Here is a 20058-nt window from a genome sequence, read left to right as displayed (position 1 = left end):
TGTAGAGGGGGTGGAGGGAAATGGCTTCCCCAACTGGTCCTACGCAAGTGCCATAAAGACATATTAAGTACCAATTATATGCTAAATGGTGAGCATAACAAACTGAAAAATGACACAACACCTGCTTTCAAGAAACGTACAGTCTAACTGGAAGAGATGACAGGTACATACAAATATGTATACTACAAGTCATAAAGTGATAGGAGAAGCAAAGGAGAGCCAGACAGAACTTTGAGAAATCTGCAACAGGAAGAATTACTTTCACCTGAGGGGGAAGAAGAGCAGCATCTGAGGCCTCTATCCCCAGTGGCTCCTCCAAAAAAAAAAAAATCCCCATCAAAGCAAATTGTTCTATTCACTCCCTTTTTATATGCCCTATCATTGTCCTTTTATTATTGCTTTTCCATTTCCAGGCTACCTTTGATGGTCACAGGACCTTTGATGTCATAGAACTTCAGAGCTGGAAAAATCACAGAATTCTGGAGTGAAAGGGACCTCAGGGGTCATTTAGTCTACTTGGGTATCAGAAGCATCAGCATTTCCTACAACATCCCTGAAAAGTGTTTCAGCCTTTGCTTGAATTCCTCCAGTAATGGAGAGCCCAAGGCTTCATGAATAACGCATTCCACTGTCAGTTTGTTTCATAGATTATCATAGCTGAAAAGAATGGTGGCAAAACTGAAAAAAATGACACAGTCCCTGCCCTCAAGACACTTATAGTTTAACAGGAGAAGATACCAGATACTTACAAATAAGTATGATACAAATCCCAAAGTTAAAAAAAAAAAGCAAACAATGACGGGATGAAATCATCTCTTCTGAACCTATCATTTTTTGAGTGAAGAAACTAAATTCTAAAGAGAAATGAAGCCAGAAAGATGCAGTGAAACGAGAAGATCAATAAGCATCTATTAAACACTTACTATAAGTCAAGTATTGTGTTAGGCCATGTGAGACAAAGACAAAAATATGAATGGTTCCTATTGTCTAGAAGCTAACAGTCTGGCTGAGGGAGATAGCATGCACATATGTTGATACATACAAGATATACTGCATTAGCAGATGAAGCATAAGGAAAAGTTTCATAGAGAAAGTATATCTGAGTTGAAGCTTAAAGGAAACTAGAGATTCTGAGGGACAGATGTCAGGAGATAGACTAACCATTGTAAAAATACAGAGGTGGTAGATGGATCATCATACAAGACCTCCAATTTGCCTGGACCATAGTGTTTATGGCAATGAGTAATGTGTAATAAGATTGAAAAGGTAATTTGGGATCAGATTGTGAAAGACTTTAAATGTCAATCAAACACATTAACACTTGTTCCTAAAGGTAATAGGGAGTCAATGCAGTTTTTTGAGTAGGGGGACTATAGAATGGAACAGATTTGAGTCAGGGAGAGAATTCAAAAGCTATTACATTAGTCTAGGTAAGAAGTGATGAGGAGCTATGGTAAGGAAATGGCTGTGTGAGCGGAGAGGAGAGCAAAGATGTCAGAAATGTTATGGAAGTAGAAATAACAAGACCTGGCAACTAACTTGTGGATCTTGTGGGATGAGCAAGAGTGACACAAAGGATGACACAAAAACCGTAAATCTCCATGACTGGAAAGATGGTGGCACCCTAGATAGAAACAGCAGAGTTCAGAAAAGGAGTAGGTTTGGAGGAAAAGAGTTCAGTTTTTAAAATGTCAAATTCAAAGGCGATCCAATTTAAAACGTCCGATGGAAAACTGATGACACAGGACTGGAGATCAGGATGGCAAGTTTAGAACTGGAAAGGCCACTTAGTTCAACCCCATCATTTTATTAATGAGGAGAGAGACAGAGAGAGTTAAAGACTTTGAGAGTCAGACAGTAAAGATCTAGAATGAGATTTGAACCAGGGCTTTTGTTTTGTTTTGTTTTGTTTTTTACTTCAAACCCAGTTCCCTATAGTTATCACTATCACTTAGGGACTAGAGCTATGATTTCATGAATAGAGGGAGTTCCCAACTCATATCACACTGAAAATATAGATCTAGTGATGAGGTACTGATTGGTGGGTTGCACAGAAAGAAACTAAAGAATGGATCCCTGAGGCAAGCAGGGAGAAGGCACTGATAGACTTCAGTTTAGCTCCATGGCCCAACCCTCGGAGGGAGTCACCCACTCAGAAATCCAAGTTATGTCAAACCTCTGAGACACACCCTCTGTAGAGGTCTCTGGAAGTCTCACCTCCGTCAGAAATCCCAGTCATGTCCCCGATTTTAAACTTCCTTATAACATCTACTTATGGGCCATCCCATGGCTGCTGGCCTCCTTTGGGTCAGCATGGTGTCTCCCTCTACCCCTCCTCAAGGCTGCACTTCTCCTCCTCACAGCTAGCTAGGTCCCTTTCAGGATTATCCTGCCAGCTGAGGACATGCCCAGCCTCGTGGGTGCTCCCATGCTGGGTAATTGTGAGTTCCACCGAGGAACTCTTCTTGCACATGCTCTCCCACTCTGTTTCATATTTATCATTCCCAGTGTCATTTTGTCTGTAACCTAAATAAATCTACCTTTTGCCAAAGGGAAAGGCCATTGTGAATTCTTCACATGACTGAACTCCAACTTTAGGGCCTACCATCATCTGGGGTCTGTATCATCCACGTCACTAGGAGTCATAGTATAGAGATCATAATTAACCTATAAGGGGGTGAGGGGGGAAGACAGAGAGATAACACAGAACAGAGAGAGACAGAGACACAGAGACACAGACAGAGATAAAGACACAGAGACGGGAGGAGAGAGGAGAAAAGGGGGAAGGTACAGACACGGACACAGAGAGCGGATATGAATGATGATCCTGAAAAAGAGAAATCATTCTTGCAGGAGGAAAAGCAGGGGAGAGGGGGTGTCACAAGAACGGAAACAAGGATCGGCGGCGTGTGAAATGTTTCCCAAGGTCAAGAAGGATGAGGATTGAGGAGGCCTTCAGAGGGACAATTAGGAGCTCATTAGCGTTATTGGCTGGGGCAGCGACGGTGGAGGGAGGAGTACAGATTACAGTGAGTGAGAAGGAAGGAGCCGGGGCAGAGGGTGTAAATGGCCTTTTCTTAGGGTTCAGCTGAGAAAATGAGAAAAGACACTGGGCAGGGCTTCTCAAAGGGCGCCGCCGAGGACGTTTATGCCGCCCCCGGGTAATGGCAAACGGGCTGGGGGCGGAGGCAGAGTGTGAGCTTTTGTTTTTACTGTGGTCCGGCCCTCCCGCAGTCTGAGGGGCATGAACTGGGCCCTGTTTAGAGGTGTGAGGACCACTGCTAGGGCCACAGCTCGCAGGGGTCATGGCGTGGGGTAAGGGCTTGAGGAGATATTTTTAAGGCTGAAGACTTGAGCATGTTTATGGGAAGCATGGAGAGAACCTGGGAGTTCCTACAAGACAGGGGGCGGGGGTGATTGGAACTACGGATTCTGAGACACCGGAAGACCCCATTTTGCATCCTCTCCGAGGCCCAGCTGGATTGAGGGCTATAAGATGCAAAAGCAAACGCCCCTCCCCTTAAGGAGCTTACGGTCTAAAGAGGGGAGGGGAGGTGGAGGTGGGGGGGGAGAAAACATGCAAGTGACTGGGGCCAACCAGATACATATCTCGGAAGAAAGAATTTACAATCTTAAACTCTTCCCACCCGCGCTTTTTCCCGCCACAACACTCCCCCCACCAAGTTAATTTAGGTTAGAAATAAGAACGGAAGCCGCCTCAAAACTACAACTCCCAGAAGACCCCGCCAAAGTTCTTCTGCGCACGTGCCAGCACCGCCTCGCCTTAAAGCCGGGAGCTGGGAGCCAGTCTTTTTCTGGCGCGTGCGCTCCTGCATCCCTGTTCTTCCGAGCTGCAGGGGCCCCAGGTGCTCCGCTGACCCGTTGAGTCTCCGAACCGTGATGCTGCCTTTCCCTTTGCTTCGTGCATTCCGGGTAAGGCCGGGGGGGGGCCCGCAGGCCCGTAGCCTCTGCGCACACTTTCCCTCCCCCTAGGCGGGCTCGCCTCGGGCCTGGAGCTTTTGCAAAGAGTTTGTAGCACGTGGCCCGCGGCCTGGGGAGAGGGGCCGCTGGGGAAGAGGAAAGTGGGTGAGTGGAAAGTCCGGGCGGGAAGCACCGCGAGCTGCTGCCGCCTCCCCCCCCATCCCGAATGTGCGACTTGGGTCCGGTTCGCCGCCCCCTCCCTCTGCGGGGGTCACGTGGCTTGCAGAGGGGGATACCCGCCCCGGGAGAGAGCCCACCCCCTGGAGGAAGCCGGCCTCCAGGAGTCCTCCCTTTCCAGGCTAGCCCGAGTCCGGAGGAGAGGGGCCCGGAGTCCTCCTCCTCCCTTTAGAAGTAGAGGGATGGAAGGACCGCCTACCTAACAGGTGTCTGGGAGCGGATGGGATTAACGGAGGTGGGAAGGAGGGAGCCGCGAGTCTCCAGTTCTCCGGGAGCCGCTCCCGCCCCCGCCCCACGCGGTTCTGGGCAGCCCGGTATGGACGGCGGCCCCCCCGCCCCAGGAACACCCCCTGCCAGCGGCAGTCGGAAAAAGCGCGCCCCCATCAGAAGTGATGCAACGGCCCGGCCGGTTGCGTCAGGGAGGAGTGGGTGGGATGCGGTTGGCAGGGGCAGCTCCGGCGCCTTCACGGCCGTGCCCGGGAGACGGGCCTGGCCGGCGCTCCAGAACGGGGAGGCTGCCCTCCGCTCCACGGAACCCCGGCTCTCCCTCACGTCCCCGAAGTGTTTGTGCGGGAGGGCTCCCCTGCATGGAGGCGGGGTGGGATCTGCTGTGGGACTCCAAACTTTGCGCCCCTCCCCCGCCCCTTGCTGTCCTAGGATCAGGCCGTAGCTACCCCCCTTGGACTGTCTTCTGAACTTTGGCCTCTAAACTGTGCTCAGTAATGACCCATGCTGAGCTGACCCGAGCCAAACGTTGGAGGCGGGGCGGGGTGACGGCCGGGGATGCCCGCGGTGACTTTTCTCCGCCCTGCAGCCCCTCCAGAGATGCAGCCAGCTGCTGCAGGTGACCGTCCGGGCCCAGCATGGAGAGGCGGCCAAGGCCCGGGCCGGGGAGACCGCCGGAGGCTGGACGGGCCAGGAGAGCCTGTCCGACACCGACCCTGAGATGTGGGAGCTCTTACAGAGGGAGAAGGATAGGCAGTGCCGGGGCCTGGAGCTCATCGCCTCCGAGGTAGGAGCATGCCGGGGCAGGGGTGGGAACTGAGGCACCTCTGGATCCCTCGCCCCGGGGAGTGTTTGAATTAGAAAGCCAGAAATGAGCGTTAACTGTGTGTATCTTATCTTGTTAAACCTCCCGGAACTCTTCTGGGCTTTTGAATCCTTGGGTTTGACCCCTCTGCTCTAGAGGAAGCGCCTGCCCCTCCTACAGCGCTGGTCCCCGCTATCTGGAGGCCACAAATGTGCTGGCCTTCCCTTGTCCCGGAGAAGCCTGGACTACTGGGGTATTAAAAGATAAACTATGTTGATATTATACTACATGTGTATATGCACTTTGTGCATTTCCGAGTTTGTAAACTTTCTGTGTCGTATGCAACTTCCACAAAACTCCCCAATTCCCATTTATTTTCTTACACTGACCACATATGGTCATTTTTCTCCTTGGTACAGCTCTGGCTTCAGCAATAGGAAGGACCAGGCTGGCTTGTGGGCGTTTTAGGGAGCTAGGATAACACCTTCTCCCCATGTTTGTAGAACTTCTGTAGCCGAGCAGCCCTGGAGGCTTTGGGTTCCTGTCTGAACAACAAATACTCAGAGGGCTACCCTGGCAAGAGGTGAGATGGGGGCGTCGGGGCCAGCGGGAGCCGGGATGTGGGGGCGGGGGGAGGGGGAGCGAACTTAGCCCCTCATTCTCTTTCTCATTCCCTCCTTCCCTCTGTCTGTCTCTGTCTCTCTATCTGTCTGTCTTTGTGTGTTTGTCTCTATCTCATCTCTCTTTACCCCTATCTCTAGCTCTCTTTGTGAATGTATCTCTCTCTTGTCTCTATCTCTCTCTCTCTCTTTGTGAGTATATCTCTCTCTTGTCTCTATCTCTATCTCTAGCTCTCTTTGTGTGAATGTCCCTTTCTCTTTCACCAATGTCTCTGCCCTCAGACAAATTAGCTTTTCCTGCTTGTGGTTGGAATAGCTAAACTGAAAGGGATCTAATGCCTGGCAGAAGTAGGCCATAAAACCCTGTTGTGTCCAGACTTAATCCTTTTGTTTCTTCCCAATGACAGGTATTATGGTGGAGCAGAGATTGTTGATGAAATCGAACTCTTATGCCAGCGACGTGCCTTAGAGGCTTTTGACCTCGACCCTGACCGATGGGGAGTCAATGTCCAGCCTTATTCAGGGTCCCCAGCCAATCTGGCTGCTTATACAGCTCTCCTGCAGCCCCACGACAGGATCATGGGACTGGATCTGCCTGACGGAGGCCAGTGAGTTTGAGGGGCAAGGAGGAAGCAGCTAGGACAAGCGAGGGCCAAGGGCTCAGAAATTAGACCCAAAATGTTCTAGGGGAGATTTGATTAAGTGGATTTTCCCAAGGTGGGCAGAAGGAATGGAACCTGAGTGGAGGAAGAGATTTAGGACACAAGCATGAAAGGAATCTGGGCCTCTGGGGATGGGGAAACCTGGGTTTTGTGGTTGGGTTTTTCCCCTGCTCTGAGATCTCTGGCTTGTCTCTCCCTTTTTTCCCCAGCCTTACTCATGGCTACATGTCCAATGTCAAGCGAATTTCTGCCACGTCCATCTTCTTTGAGTCAATGCCATATAAACTGAATGTGAGTGATCAGGGGGAAAGACAAGTGGGACGTTGGAAGGTGGATGGTGGAAGACAGGAGAGGTTCCACCTCTGAAGCCCTGGGGCTGAGAGGAGGGAGTTGCTCTTCTCTTCCCCACTCCTGGAGTCTCAGTTACCTGTTTGTCCATCTGTTCAGCCTTCTACTGGCCTCATTGACTATGACCAGTTGGCCATCACTGCCCGACTCTTCCGGCCACGTCTTATCATTGCGGGCACCAGTGCCTATGCGCGCCTTATTGATTACGCCCGAATGAGACAGGTGAGTGGCAGAGCTTGGAGTGAGTGGGCTGGGCCCTTGTGGAGGTAGTCCCCTTCCCCCACCACGCTGAGCTCCTGTTCTTCCTCTAGGTGTGTGATGAGGTCAAAGCCCATCTGCTGGCCGACATGGCGCACATCAGTGGCCTGGTGGCCGCCAAGGTCATTCCTTCGCCTTTTGACCACGCAGATATCGTCACAACCACCACCCACAAGACCTTGCGTGGGGCCAGGTCAGAGCACTCTTCAAAGACCAGTTTTCTTCCCTTCTCTGCATTTCCATTCAGACAGACACATGCACACATGGGAGTAAGGATGGGTCACAGGACTTCCTCAAAACCCTGGGGTGAAACCATCTCACGGAAATTTTTAAAAGGATGGGAGAAGGGCTGAGGATCCACTTGGGAATTGGGAACAGGGCTGCCCAGAAGCTTCTTGTTTCTTCATCTCTCCCACTCTCCTGAATTTAAAACCTCAGAGTAATGGCCTTTTCCTGGCCCCCTACTCTTTTTGTATAGCCAGTCAATGATCAGTACCTGAAGTTGACTAGATCTGCTCCCCTCCCAGTCCTAATCCCATTGTGTGTCAAATCTGCATCGGAATCCTGACCTCAGAGGACCTTAGGAACCTAAGACTCAAGGAAAGTTGGACTCTTCCTGTGTTGTCCTTCCCTCCATTAAATTGCCAGCTATCCCACTCAACCCTTTCATCTCCCCCACAGCCCCAAATTCCACACAAGCCAGTCCCCTCACCTCATTTCCTCCTCTCTCCTCATAGGTCAGGGCTCATTTTTTATCGTAAAGGGGTACAGTCTGTGGACCCCAAAACTGGGCGAGAGATCCCCTACACGTTTGAGGATCGAATCAACTTTGCCGTGTTCCCCTCCCTGCAGGGTGGGCCCCACAACCATGCCATAGCAGCTGTAGCTGTGGCTCTCAAGCAGGTAGATGGGGTTGGCCCCCATGGGAAGGGGCTGGTCGGAATGAATGAGCCACCCATTGTACCTTCTTGAAAGGGCAGCTTGGATGCTGGTAGAGCTAGATTTATTGTACAGCATCAGGGCAAAGGGGGTGTTAGGACTAGAGTCGTATATTTGTCATCTCTTATTACTGTGAGAGTGACAGTGGAGGCAGGAGGAGAAATAAAGAGGTGCATCTGTCGGGGGTGGGGTGGAGAGGAGCACAATATAAGACCTTCAAGATTAGGGAAAAGTAATACTAATTTCTTTCATTGAAGGAGTTCTCTCTGGGGGAGGGGGAGGAAGGAGAGCAGCAGCATACTAGGATTGTGTCAGTATCTTTGTGAACTTAAGCAAGTTAATTTCTTTCCTCACCTGTAAAATTGGGGATATTGCTCTAGATGAAGGATTTTTAACCTTTTGGCAGCCTGGTGAGGCCTGTGAACCCCTTCTCACAATACAGAGGACTACAAAAGTCACCATCTACCCTGAAATGCAATTCAAACCTATTTAAAAAAAATTTTTATAATCTCAAATTAAGACCTTCTGGACTAGAAGACCCTTCTAGTTCCCAGAAATGGAGTAGGTATGAATATAGTCTCCTGGTACTAATGCTGCTCTCCTCTGTGCCCCTTCTAGGTCAATACCCCCATGTTCAGGGAATATTCCCAGCAGGTCCTTCGGAATGCCCGAGCCATGGCTGATGCACTTCTCCAGAAGGGTTACTCCTTGGTGTCTGGTGAGGGGGTCATGGGATTCATTATTAATGTCCATTGGAAAGATTGTTGTGGGTTCCTAGGAGGACATTAATGACACACACTCCTTCCCCCCTTACCCGGTTTCTTTCTTTCAGGCGGCACCGATAATCACTTAGTTCTTGTGGACCTTCGGCCCAAAGGGCTGGATGGAGCTAGGGCTGAACGAGTGCTGGAACTTGTGTCCATCACTGCCAATAAGAATACCTGTCCAGGAGACCGCAGTGCCATCACCCCAGGGGGACTCAGACTTGGTATGTGGGGGAGAGGGCAACAATGAGCTACCCAGAGGGGGCTCCTGCAAGGAGACCAGAGGAGATCTTGTCCGTCTTTCTGCCCCTCTCACCAGCATTGTGTCTGTAAAATGAGAAGAGGCCCTTCCCTTACCCATACAGTCAGGGGATGGGAATTTGTGATTAGGAACATGACCTCTACTGCATCCCATTATTGCCTTTCTGCTAAACAGGAGCCCCAGCCTTAACATCTCGACACTTCCGAGAAGATGATTTCCGGCAAGTGGTGAACTTTATTGATGAGGGTGTTCAGATTGGGCTAGATGTGAAGAGCAAGACAGGTGAGTGGTCAGGCTAAGGTACTGTCCACAGTCCATCCTGAAACTGCTTTCTTTTCTCCTCTCTTCTACTTTTGTCACTCTGGGGGGAGCTTCTCATCCAACAATCTGTTCTTCTGCAGTCCCTGGGTCAAGTGTGTTTGGGCGAAGGGAACCAGGGAGTAACCCTTCAGCTCATGTTTCACTCCAACCTTTTCCTCCTCACTATCGTCCCTCCTATTCTCCAGGGAAGCTCCAAGATTTCAAGTCCTTTCTCTTGAATGATCCTGAAACAAGACAGCGCCTGGCCAGTCTCAAGCAACGGGTGGAAGATTTTGCCAGGACCTTTCCCATGCCTGGCTTTGAGGAGCGCTAATGGGCCACGTTGCCTCTCTGTTTCAAAGAACTGGATGATACTTAACCCTTCCTGCTAAGCAGATTTGGGAAGAGGAGGCACTTTGTTACTCCTCTTTTTTCTCTGAGGGGAAAGGAGAGCTCTTGGTCCCAAACAAAAAAGGACTTTCTCCCCAGCTCACTAAGTTTGTAGCTGAGTTTTCTAATATTCTTTGGAAGTTTGGGATAAAGTAGATGTGATGTATGCTATTGCTTCCCTCTTTTCCCTAATTTACGTTAATTGAAAGCACCTTACTCTATAGTTCCTCTTGCTTTTCTATGGAGTTGGAAGGGGGCAGATGAGCCCTTTGGATGGGGAAAGGGGCTCAAAGTTAGATCTTTTTTTTTTTTTAAATCTAATAAAAATGCAGCAACTATCTCCTGTTTTTCAGTTGAGGGGGAGCAGGAAAAGGTGGGGAACAGGATGACTCGTGTTCCTTCTCCTCCTCACATTCTGTATTCCCTCCCTGGGGCCATGGGGCCACGGGGCTTAGGCTGCCTCCCTCTGACTCTGATCAGTGCCGACACCAGACGTGATTAGCAGGCGCAGCAAATTCAATTTGTTAAATGAAATTGTATTTTGCCCACGGCTGCCTCTGCTTGATCCCCGGAGATTGGGGTTTGGGGGAAGGGAGGGGACGGAGTGGAGGAGGAGGAGATGTTGGAGCTTTCCCTGGGGCCTCCATTTGGGAGGCCTGAAGTGAGGGTGGGTGGGGCGGATGCTGGCAGAAGCTGGCAGAAGCTGTGGGGGTCTAGACCTGTGGCAGGACGTCAGGTACACGGCGATTCTTTGCGTTCCTGGGCCACCTGGGAGAGGGCAGGGGGAATGGCACGTACTGCCTGTGCTGAGGGTGGGGCTAAAGGAGCCGGCCGGACCCACCCCCTGAGCCCGTGCCCAGGGAAGGAGCGGAGCCAGCTCCGGCCTCTGCTGCACGTCTGACACGCAGGCTCCTGGCCCGGTGCCTCTCACGAACCTCGCTCTGCCCTCGGGCCTCAGCCTGCGTGTGCTTTCGGTCTCTTGATCTCCGATTCCAGTCTCAGAAACCGCCTGGGATTTGGACGGTGTCAGAGGTGCTTCCGCTGTCCGGGACATCGGGGGTGGGAAGGCCAGTCCCTCCGGAGCGTGGGAACCTAGGTCTCTCTCTAGCAGTCAGGAGCACTGCGAAATGCTCCTGATAGTCTTGAGGAGCCAGGCCCTGGCAGGAAGAAGCCCAAGCATTGAAGCCCCCCCTTTCCCCCTGTACTCTGACTCGGACTTTCATGGTGGTGTTTATTGGCCTGGAGACACTGAGTCTGCTGCCCCTCACCCCTCAGCCCAGCCCCATGCTGTCACAGACACTGGACCTCAGCCCCATTGCAAGAACACTACCCCCCCCACACACATACACCCTCCTAGAGGCCCCCACTTCAGAAATCCGGCCGGTCCTTCTTCAGTTTCTTGTAATCCATCGAAACTGCGAGGAACTGCAGAGAGAAGCAGGAGGGGCGGAAAGGAAGGAGGTTTCTTCTGGGTGGCCTCCCCAATCTGTCCCTCAGGTCCAATCCCCAACTTTATGGAAAGGGGCCCTGCTGCAAGGACAGAAGGAAGAAGGGACCCCAGAGTATGGGGGTGCGACTTGTGAACCCTGAAACTTAAGTCTGGAGAGTATGAAGTGTCTGGGAGTACTTTAGGGAGGCAGGAAAGGAGGTTGTGGGCGAGGGGCAGGGCACTCAGGAGAAGGATGGGGAGAGGTGGGTGTTACCTTGTACTGGTCATTGGGGCTCAGGCGATTCCAAGGTTCTGGGTTATTTTTCCTGTCCCAGCTGAGGAAGGGGGATCGGAGAAAAAGGGGCAGGGTAAATAAAGGGTCCCTTCTGCGGAAGTCCTGACTCCTTCCCACTCTTATTGCCTCAGGGTCTCCCCCTTCCAGGGAATCGAGTGAGGGAGGGGTTGTCTTCCCTGACAAGAGACTGATCTACGGGGGTGGGAGGTTGGGGGGGAGGAATACGACGTTAGAAGAAGCTGACGGGGCGGGCGACAGGCAGCTTGTCACCGCTGTCAGCGTGGGGCTCGGAGTTGACAGCTCAGCCCCCCGGCCGCCCCCTCCTCCTTCTAGCTCAGGGATACCTCTCCAAGCCCTTCACTTTCCTCGTTTCGCAAAACAGAGCAAGGTTGGGACAGAGCGGGGTGGGGGTAGGGGGTCGGAAAGGCGGAGGGAGGAGGAGGTAAGACGGCTAGAAAGTGTGTGCGTCTGGGGAGGGGTAGTATTGTGGCCAAATTGGAGGTGGGGTGGCGCGGGAGGAGGATATTATGGGCACTGGGAAGATCATTTGTGAATTTAGGGGCAGCATAATGAGGACTTAAGGGGCAGCCTGGAAGGCTGTCTGGAGGGGATGTCTAGGGTTAAGGGTGCGGGGTGGGGGTAGGAAACGTGAGCCTGCAGTTGGGGCCAGAGTCAGGAAACGATCTGAATCTTCTCCCCCAGCTTGGTTCTAGGAGTGAGGAAGGGTCCCATCCCCCGCGGCGGCAATTTAGCCGCCAGCCCTAACGCCGGGCCGCGGGCAGAGTGCCGTCGCCATAGCAACCGGGCAGGGAGCTCAGCGCGGTCACCCGGACCACCTGAGCTGGGCCCAAGGCTTATGGTGGATGAAGTGGGCGAGGGACGGGAGCAGGGAGAGCGAGGTTCAAGTCCTACAGTCTCGGAAGGGGGGGGGGCGGGCTGGAATATCCGAAGGCAAATCCAGTCCAAGGGATCCCGCCGCGGTGGCTTCTCAGGTGGTGGTCCTCAATATTCCATCAGCCCCAAAGATTTCTTTCCTTCTTTCGCCCTCATTTCCCAGCCCAATCCCAAGCCTACTGGGTGGGGTCCCTGTTAGTTCCCTCGGGCCTTTACCTGACGTCGGGGCTCCGTAAGGCGAGTCTAAGCAGGTAAAGTGCCGCGCTGCCCATCCCCAGGCCAATGAAGCTGATTAGCGGGATAAGCTGGCGTGGGGAAATTGGAGGATGAGGGCTTTACTGGAGTAGATGCTTAGAAGTAGACTATCTTCGCCCCAAGGAGAGTCCGGCTCCTGGTTCCTGTCTCTGAGGGTCCCTCTACTTCTCCCTACACTTCCCTCCCCCCAGCCAAACCCCGAAGGAGTTATTTCACAGAGAAAGATAAGTCCCGACCGCCCCTGCCTTCTCATTCAGGGGCCGGGAGTTGGGGGGGGGGTCCATTTTCAGATCCCTTCCCTAAATTTCTCGTTTCCGCACTCATGCTAACCCTCCAAGATCCTCCCAACGCACCCAGATCGCTCCCTTCCCAGTCAGCATAGGCCCCTTTTCTGCAAGGGAGCAAGGGAGGAGGAAAGGGAGGAAAGAGGAACGCTTACTACAAGACGATGGAGACAGGAGGGGAGACCTTGGAGAATATTGAGATAGTGGGGCAGGGATGGAGAGCTAGGAGGAGAAAAGCAAAAGGGGGCCCATGGAGAGATGGGACTCACTCCGGGGTTTCTCTTGATCTGCCGGATGAAACGGTCCCAAAATTTGGTTCCTAACATGTTGCTTCTGTTTTCTCCCGTCGGTCTTCGTCTCTTCCTCCTTCTCTTCCTTCTCCTCCTCCAGCTCCCCTCTTTTGCTCCTCCGAGGTTACCACCTCTCCCCCCCCCGTTTGCCCAGGGCTCTGGGAGGGGTCAGCTCAGCCCAGCCCCGAGTTTGCCTCCACCTCTTCCATTTCGCCTCCTCTCTTCCTGAGGCGGAACTGGGAAAAGAGGAGGAAAAGGGTTTCGGGGGTTGGCGTCCAGAATGGGAGGCTGCCTCCCACACTTTCCATTCCCGAATCCACCCCTGCCTAAGTCAGCCAGAGCCCAGGATGCTCACATTCTAAACAATGAATTCGTGACCCTTCTCTCCCTCCATGTACACGCGGAGCGCCAAAGGATTTTTGAGAATTGGGGCTTGGAAGAAATTGGGCCGAGTGTGGAGAAGGAAAACCCTATTTTCGAGCCAGGAAAACTGAAGGAAGGGATGGAATTGGGGCAGAGTAAAGGAATCGAGGATAGGATGCATGGATTTTTGTTTTCCTGTCAGCTCCAGCTTTGCACCTTCTTCAACTAGATGAGGGGTTGTTAACCTTTTTTTAATATCATGAACTCCTTTGACAATCGATTTAAATCCATACTATTCCTTCTCAGAATAAGGTTGTGGGTTTTTTTTTTAAATCCATAATTGAAGGAAATACAAAATCAGTTAAAGGCTAATGAAAATAAAGAATTGCTTCTCGGGGTAGCTAAGTGATGCAGTGGATAGAGGATCAGCTCTGAAGTCAGGAGGATCTGAGTTCAAAGCTGGTCTTAGACACTTAACACTTCCTAGCTGTGTGACCCTGGACAAGTCACTTAACCCCAATTGCCTAAGCAAAAAAAAAAAAAAAAAAAAAAAAAAAAAGTTTTTCCATCCAAATACATGACTTCCTGAAACCAATCCAAGGACTTCTTGGGGGTCAATGGACCCCCCTGTTAATCTCTTTGAGAGAGATGCCCCTTTGGACAGGCAGGAACCAAGAGTTGGTCCGAGATTGTTCATCATTGGAGCCCCCTTCCAAGAACAGTTGGCAGGGTGTAGGTCCTGTGATAGTGACCAGAAGAGACTTAGGAAGTCTGGGGAATAGGGGAAGTAGAGATTCTGCAGCTTTGAAAGGTTTAGAGTTAAGGACTGGGGCCCTGTGATGGTTCCCATGCCTCTTCCACCACCATCCCATTGGTCCTCTTCTTAGCTCCCATTGGATCAGACTTGGGATCAAAGCCAGAGACACAGGGATAGAAACCCACAGCACCACACACATGATAAACTAATTGCTCAGCAATATTGGCCCCTGACATAATAGGAAGATCCTCTCTCCTTTCCTAAGAACTAGTCTGGATGGGGTGGGGCCAATTTGGGAGCTTTATTAGTGGCCACGGGGAAGCTTTTTTTTGCTTTTTGTTTTTTGTTGAGGCAATGGGGTTAAGTGACTTGCCCAGAGTCACTCAGTTAGTAAAGTGTCTGAGATCAAATTTGAACTCAGGTCCTCCTGACTTCAGGGCTGGTGCTCTATCCACTGCGCAACCCAGCCACCCCTCCCCCCTTAAAGGAATAAGTTCTAAAGTATTGAAAAAACAAACAAACAAACAAACAAAAAACCCTCTTCACCTGGCGGGTGGGGATGCTTTCAGGTGAAAGAAGTCTGATTCAGGAGGAACCCACATTCAAATTCGAGTTTTGGCTCATCTGGAATTCTCACACAGATGTAAATCCAGTTGAATTTATTGCTTTAGATTCAGTTGCTTACTATTTTACGATCAGAAACAGCCCCTTCCTCAACATCAGAGGTATTAGAATGAGGAGTAGAGAAACCAATGGCTCCATCCGGGGAGGTATACTATTCACTCTCTTCCCTCTTGTGAAGATGCGAGGGGGAAGGGAAAAGGGGAGGGAGAAAAAGAGAAGTCAGTCTAACTGAGAAGAAGGGAAAGGGAGAGGAAAAAGAAAGCAGGGTTACGGGAGGGGGAAGAGAGGGCAGAGTGACTGAGGAACTTACACTAGCGATTGGAGAGGAGGCACAAGCTTGGAGGAAAGACCTTAAAGAATTAGAGATACCTAAAAACAATAGCTTTGTCTTGCAGACCACCTGTGGGTGATCGGTGGTGGGAGAGGGTGTTTCTGAGAGGAGTGGGAGGGGGGAGAGGCTCTCTTCACTTCAGTCTCTACATTTTGGGTGGATCATGTGTTTGTTGGAAATGGCCCCTCCCCCACTCGCATGAAGACAGGCAAGCTAAGTCCAGCTAGGGAAAAGTGGAAATTGTCTCTGTACAAGTAAGAAACCTCACCCTGAGTGGGCTGATTGTTAGGGGATAATTTCCTGCCTGATTCTACACTTCTGCGTTCCCCCTTTGGAAAGTAGTCCCTGGGTCTTCCCCCCAACTTTGGAGCCAAGGATCACCCACCCTATAGCTGTGAATGCATTCTCCAATAATCCCTTTTCCTTTGAGATTCCTACCCTCCAGACCCTCATCAGGCCAGCAGTGTCTGCTTCTCCTCCTGCCGCACCACCTGCAACTCTCTGACAACTTCCTTCCTCCCCTCCCCCCTTCTTGTCAATGACAGCAGCTAGGCTACTAAGTAATTAGGCTGAGGGTCCGGTTCTCTCAGCCTCCCTCCTGGAGGATAATGAGATAAAATGTCAGAGACACAGAGAACAAAGAGGAGAGAGAGGGAGAGAGAGAGGGAGAGAGGGGGGGGAGAGAGAGAGAGGGAGGGAGGGAGGGAGAGAGAGAGAGAGAGAGAGAGAGAGAGAGAGAGAGAGAGAGAGAGAGATGAGAGAGAGAGAGAGAGAGAGAGAGAGAGAGAGAGAGAGAGAGAGAGAGAGAGAGAGAGAGAGAGAGAGAGAAGAAACCGACTATCAGCTTCTGTCTCTCTGATCTTAGCCTCTTTATGTAATCAAGAGAAGGGGTTTTGAGCTTCACACTTTATCCAAGGGTCTCTCAGATCAGTTGCCACTGCCCAGCTCCCCCTTCCCCCCTCTGCTTTTCCCTCACTCCCACTTTCTCATTTCCCTCTCTATCCTTATCCTTATCCCAACCCCCATGTCTGAGAAGAAAAAAAAAATCAAACATCCTATTCTTGCCTCTGTCACAGCTGTACTGCACATCTGGCTCCAGTATGTCCCACAGCTGGGGGAATGAAGGGGGTGCCAATGTGGGGAAAGAAAAGAGGGTGACCCCAGAATATGAATCTCATCTCCCCATCCCCTTCCTATTATGGAAAGAGGATTTAGGAAAAAAAGGCAGGTAAAGGGACTGTGTTAAGCATCCGAGGGAGGAAGATCACCGCTTATTTTAATTCAGAGAGATTATATGAAGCCTGAAGAATCCAGTCTCCCTGAATCTTCCTGCTTCCTATTTCTCAGGTATTGAGTTTGGGAAGCCCTTAAGCAAGTTTCTCTGTCCAGCAATAGCTTTTGCTCTCCATTATCCCAGCCTCTCCCACCTTCTTCCTTCCCGGTCACTTGGGTGCCTGAACTGGTCAATCTCAGGAAGAGCTTAAAGCAGGTCTTGGGCATCTTTGCAACCATTTTCCCCTCAGGTTCTTTATCTCTTCTCATCTCCCTTTTCATTTTTCTATTATATCTACCTGCCTCACAGGAAGCTCTGGGTTCTCTCCCCCCCCTTTCTGATTTTCTTTGTCTCTCTAGCTCTATCTGCCCCCCAAGCACAATTTGTCTTTGTCTCCACTTTTTCATTTCTCTTGGTCTCTCCCACGTCTCTGTCCTCTCCCATTCTGTCTTCTTTGTCTCTGTCTCCCTCTATTCCTCCTTCTGTGGCTTCCTCTTGCTCGACTTTTTCTTTGTCTCTTCCTGTCCCTTTTCTCCTTTCAATGTTTTGACTGTCTCTGCTATGTTTCAATTTCTTTCCCCTTTTATTCCTGTTCCTGACCCCGGATCTTTCTTTTTCTCTAGCCCCAGGGCTAACAGCTCCTCCTCCTCCTAGTTACCGAACTGGGGGCGCAGGCTGCCAACCAACTCTGGGACAGCACTGGTCCTAAGGAGTCATTAGTTGTGGATCAGCTGGGGAAACTTGTCGGGGAGGCAAGGGCTCAGGCCACTCAATCTGCCTAATTAGCGCTGATTGGGGACCCTCTAATCCAACAGTCCTCCCCACTGCATATTAAAACGAGTCGGCCCCAATAGGGAGGTCCTGGGGATGCCAGGCTGCTCAGCATTCTATGCGGAGCAAAGCCTCGGAGCTCCACCTGCTGGGCCAGGCGGAAGCTGCCCTCCAGGGCGTTCCCAAGCTACCGAAAAGGGCTCCTTCTAGAGGGCCGGGATCTAAAAGTTCTTGGCAAGGACAAGGACAAGATCTCTTCAGCTCAGTTACCCACCAGTTCACTTGGTGGGAGGAGGTAGACGGGGTGTGTATGTCCGGGCCTAGATAGGTAATACGGGATGCACTCGGGGGTGGCCCTGGCAGATCTCCAAGCATTGAGGGGCTCGGGCTCCCCCGGGCATTTGGGCCCCACGGCTGACGCTGACCTCGCTGCTCTGGAGAGTTCTGGCAAACTCGCTGGGAGGGAGAAGCGGTGGCTGGGCCTGGGGCAGCAGCGTGGGGCTAGCAGGGGAGGTGAGAAACTGGGGCATTCACCCCCACCCCCGCCCAACCCTCGGAGAGCCGCTGCCCCGACCCGCTTCGACTCCTCCCTCTAGGACGCTATCCAAGGTCCTGGCATTTTGCTCCCAAAGCTCCATCTTCCAAGTCCTCTATCCAACTTGAGCTTACCTTTCCTGTCTCTGCCCATCTGTCTGTCTGTCTCACGCTCCCCCACCCCCATTCTGACATTGGGATCCCGGGGTTGTAGCACTCTCAAGAACATCTCTGAAGTCTCCCCGCCTTCCCCTTCCCCTCCCCAGCCCCTGTAAGGTCTCAGTTTTCCCCGCTGCAGCTGTAGGGAGGAGGTGGTGTCCCGGAAGGAAGACAAATCAGCATCTGCTCGGGAGCTGCCTCCTCCCCCTCCCCACCGCCCGCCCGCCCGTCGTCCCCCTCTCCCTGACCCCCCTCTCCCGCTATTAAGGGAGCTGGGTCCCGAGGCTCCGAGATGTGCATTATTGCATCAGCCAGACAGGAGCGGAGACGGAGAGCGAGAGAGACAAAGACATCCGCACCATCTGTTTATGCAAAGCGCTCTCCCGCTGGGGGGAGCCAGGCGTCCCGGCCCGCGGTCCCAGCCCTCCTCCCCCTCGGCTCGGGCCACGAGGTCGTGAGCTCTATTCCCCCAGCTCTTGCTCCCCCTTCCCCACGCAGCCCGTCTTTGATCCCCCTAACTCCTCGACTCCCCCTCCCGCGCCCTGGTGAGGGTGGAGGGGTGTCGGTGGTGATGGGGATTTGTTGATGTGATTGGAGCGGACGCGGCTGTTTCTTCAATAATGGATGGAGATGATGGAGGCAGCGGAGCCGGGAGCTAGGCCGGGAGAGGAGAGGAATAGAAATGGGGAAGGGGAGGAACTAGGAGGGGGCGACACACACACACAAACAATCCGTCACTTTGTCACACGGACACATCCAGCGCGTCTCACACCCAGGCACACGCCCACGCACTGTCACCAAGATACAAACACACCCGACTCTCTCTCACACACAGGCTCACACGAGACAGATAGACAAAGGGACGAACACAAAGGGACAGCCGCCGCCAGACTCGAAGGCTCGCTCTTATGTCCGGCGTCCGCCAGTCCTTCCCTCGGTTCCTCCGGCGGCCCCCTCCAGATCGCCAGGCAAAGGGGGGCAGCTTGGGGCTCTCGGGGGATCGCGGCCTCGTTAGCGGTGTAATGAGGTCGTGGTGACAGAGGTGCCTCCGGCTGTTGACTCCTGCAGCAGCCCCAGCTTAGCTCGGGCTCCTGGGGATCCGGGAAGGCCGAAGCCACCTTCCCCTTACTCCAGGAACCTCAGAGGCTTCAGCCCCTTGATTTCTTGGAGGGTTCCCCCTGCCTGGACAGTGGGGGAGGAGGAAGTGAATTCATTGAGAGACCTCCCTGGGGTGGGAACAAGGCTTATCTTCAGAGAACATAGAGTAGGAGCTGCCCTGGGTAATGCAAATAGGGGACCCTCTGCAGGAACCCCTGGGTTCCTTCAGTGACACTTCCCCCAATCCCCGCATGCCTTGTAAGGGTGCTACATCAATATGCAAATTGAGTTTATGCAAACGAGGGGAACCACGAGAGGGATTTAGGGAAAGGCCCAGACTGGAACACGACTGGAGTGGGAGGCAAGAATTAGGGGGCCAGCCCCATAGAAGGGTTAAAGAAGAGCTGGTCTAATGGGGAGCATTGCAGGGCTGAGGGAATAAGGGTCCCAGGCAGGACCCTGACCCTCTTCCTAGTCTCCAACATTGCTGTTCAACTCTAACTTTGCCAGTCTGACGGTTTCTATTTCTTGTGATGGGAGGGCTGGGGGGTGGGGGGGGGAGTTGGAACTCAAGGGTTAGAATTATGGAATGGCTGGAAGACATGTTAGAGGTCAGATAGTTTGATCTCTTAATTTTGTAGCTAAAGAAACCAAGCTACAAAATGTCTGGCCCAAAGTTGCACAGCTGAGTACTATGTAGGACTGGGATTTGAACTTGGGATGTCCCGACTCCTAATTCCAGGGCTCTTTCCACCACGGCAAGACTTATTCTTTGTTTACTAGGGAGGGGGAGACCCAGTCCGAGTCCTTCGAGAGCCTGGTGGGCAGTCAGCCCTCCCTAAACCCAACCTGTTTTCAATTCAGTCCGATTTCTGGGCTAGACTTCTTAACCTTTGCTGAAGGCCGAATCATTTATCATGGCTGCGAGGGAGGGGGTGCTCTGGGGCACTGACTCCACTTGTCCCTTCCT

The 20058-nt window shown here is 52.1% G+C and overlaps 2 protein-coding genes across 8 annotated transcripts; one reads left to right on the top strand and one right to left on the bottom strand.

Annotated features, from left to right (window-relative positions):
* Positions 1-3768: 3768 nt before the first annotated feature.
* Positions 3769-10069, top strand: SHMT2 (serine hydroxymethyltransferase 2). 5 transcript variants are annotated; one of them, XM_074269906.1, is made up of 12 exons: positions 3769-3933; positions 4973-5170; positions 5692-5771; positions 6216-6416; positions 6680-6761; positions 6918-7040; positions 7130-7269; positions 7814-7979; positions 8634-8733; positions 8848-9003; positions 9216-9323; positions 9548-10069. In XM_074269906.1, the coding sequence occupies exons 1-12, from the start codon at positions 3901-3903 to the stop codon at positions 9673-9675; spliced, it is 1515 nt and encodes a 504-aa protein (XP_074126007.1). In that variant the 5' UTR covers positions 3769-3900; the 3' UTR covers positions 9676-10069. The 5 variants fall into 5 exon arrangements, with proteins under 5 accessions (XP_074126007.1, XP_074126008.1, XP_074126009.1 ...); XM_074269907.1 differs by lacking the exon at positions 3769-3933 and adding an exon at positions 3974-4086; XM_074269908.1 differs by lacking the exon at positions 3769-3933 and adding an exon at positions 4157-4364.
* Positions 9256-18240, bottom strand: NDUFA4L2 (NDUFA4 mitochondrial complex associated like 2). 3 transcript variants are annotated; one of them, XM_074269922.1, is made up of 7 exons: positions 17967-18240; positions 14845-15091; positions 13158-13414; positions 12566-12654; positions 11435-11495; positions 11079-11156; positions 9256-10888 (listed from the first exon to the last, which is right to left on the bottom strand). In XM_074269922.1, exons 3-6 carry the CDS (start codon positions 13212-13214, stop codon positions 11100-11102), a joined length of 264 nt encoding a protein of 87 aa, XP_074126023.1. In that variant the 5' UTR covers positions 13215-13414; positions 14845-15091; positions 17967-18240; the 3' UTR covers positions 9256-10888; positions 11079-11099. The 3 variants fall into 3 exon arrangements, with proteins under 3 accessions (XP_074126023.1, XP_074126021.1, XP_074126022.1); XM_074269920.1 differs by lacking the exon at positions 9256-10888 and having other exon boundaries at positions 10949-11156; XM_074269921.1 differs by lacking the exons at positions 9256-10888; positions 14845-15091 and having other exon boundaries at positions 10949-11156; positions 17967-18068.
* Positions 18241-20058: the final 1818 nt, after the last annotated feature.

This window comes from Sminthopsis crassicaudata, chromosome 5 (assembly GCF_048593235.1).
Source record: "Sminthopsis crassicaudata isolate SCR6 chromosome 5, ASM4859323v1, whole genome shotgun sequence".
Taxonomy (NCBI): domain Eukaryota; kingdom Metazoa; phylum Chordata; class Mammalia; order Dasyuromorphia; family Dasyuridae; genus Sminthopsis; species Sminthopsis crassicaudata.
Note: the sequence above shows the minus strand (reverse complement) of the source record. Positions and strands in the feature narration are given on the sequence as shown.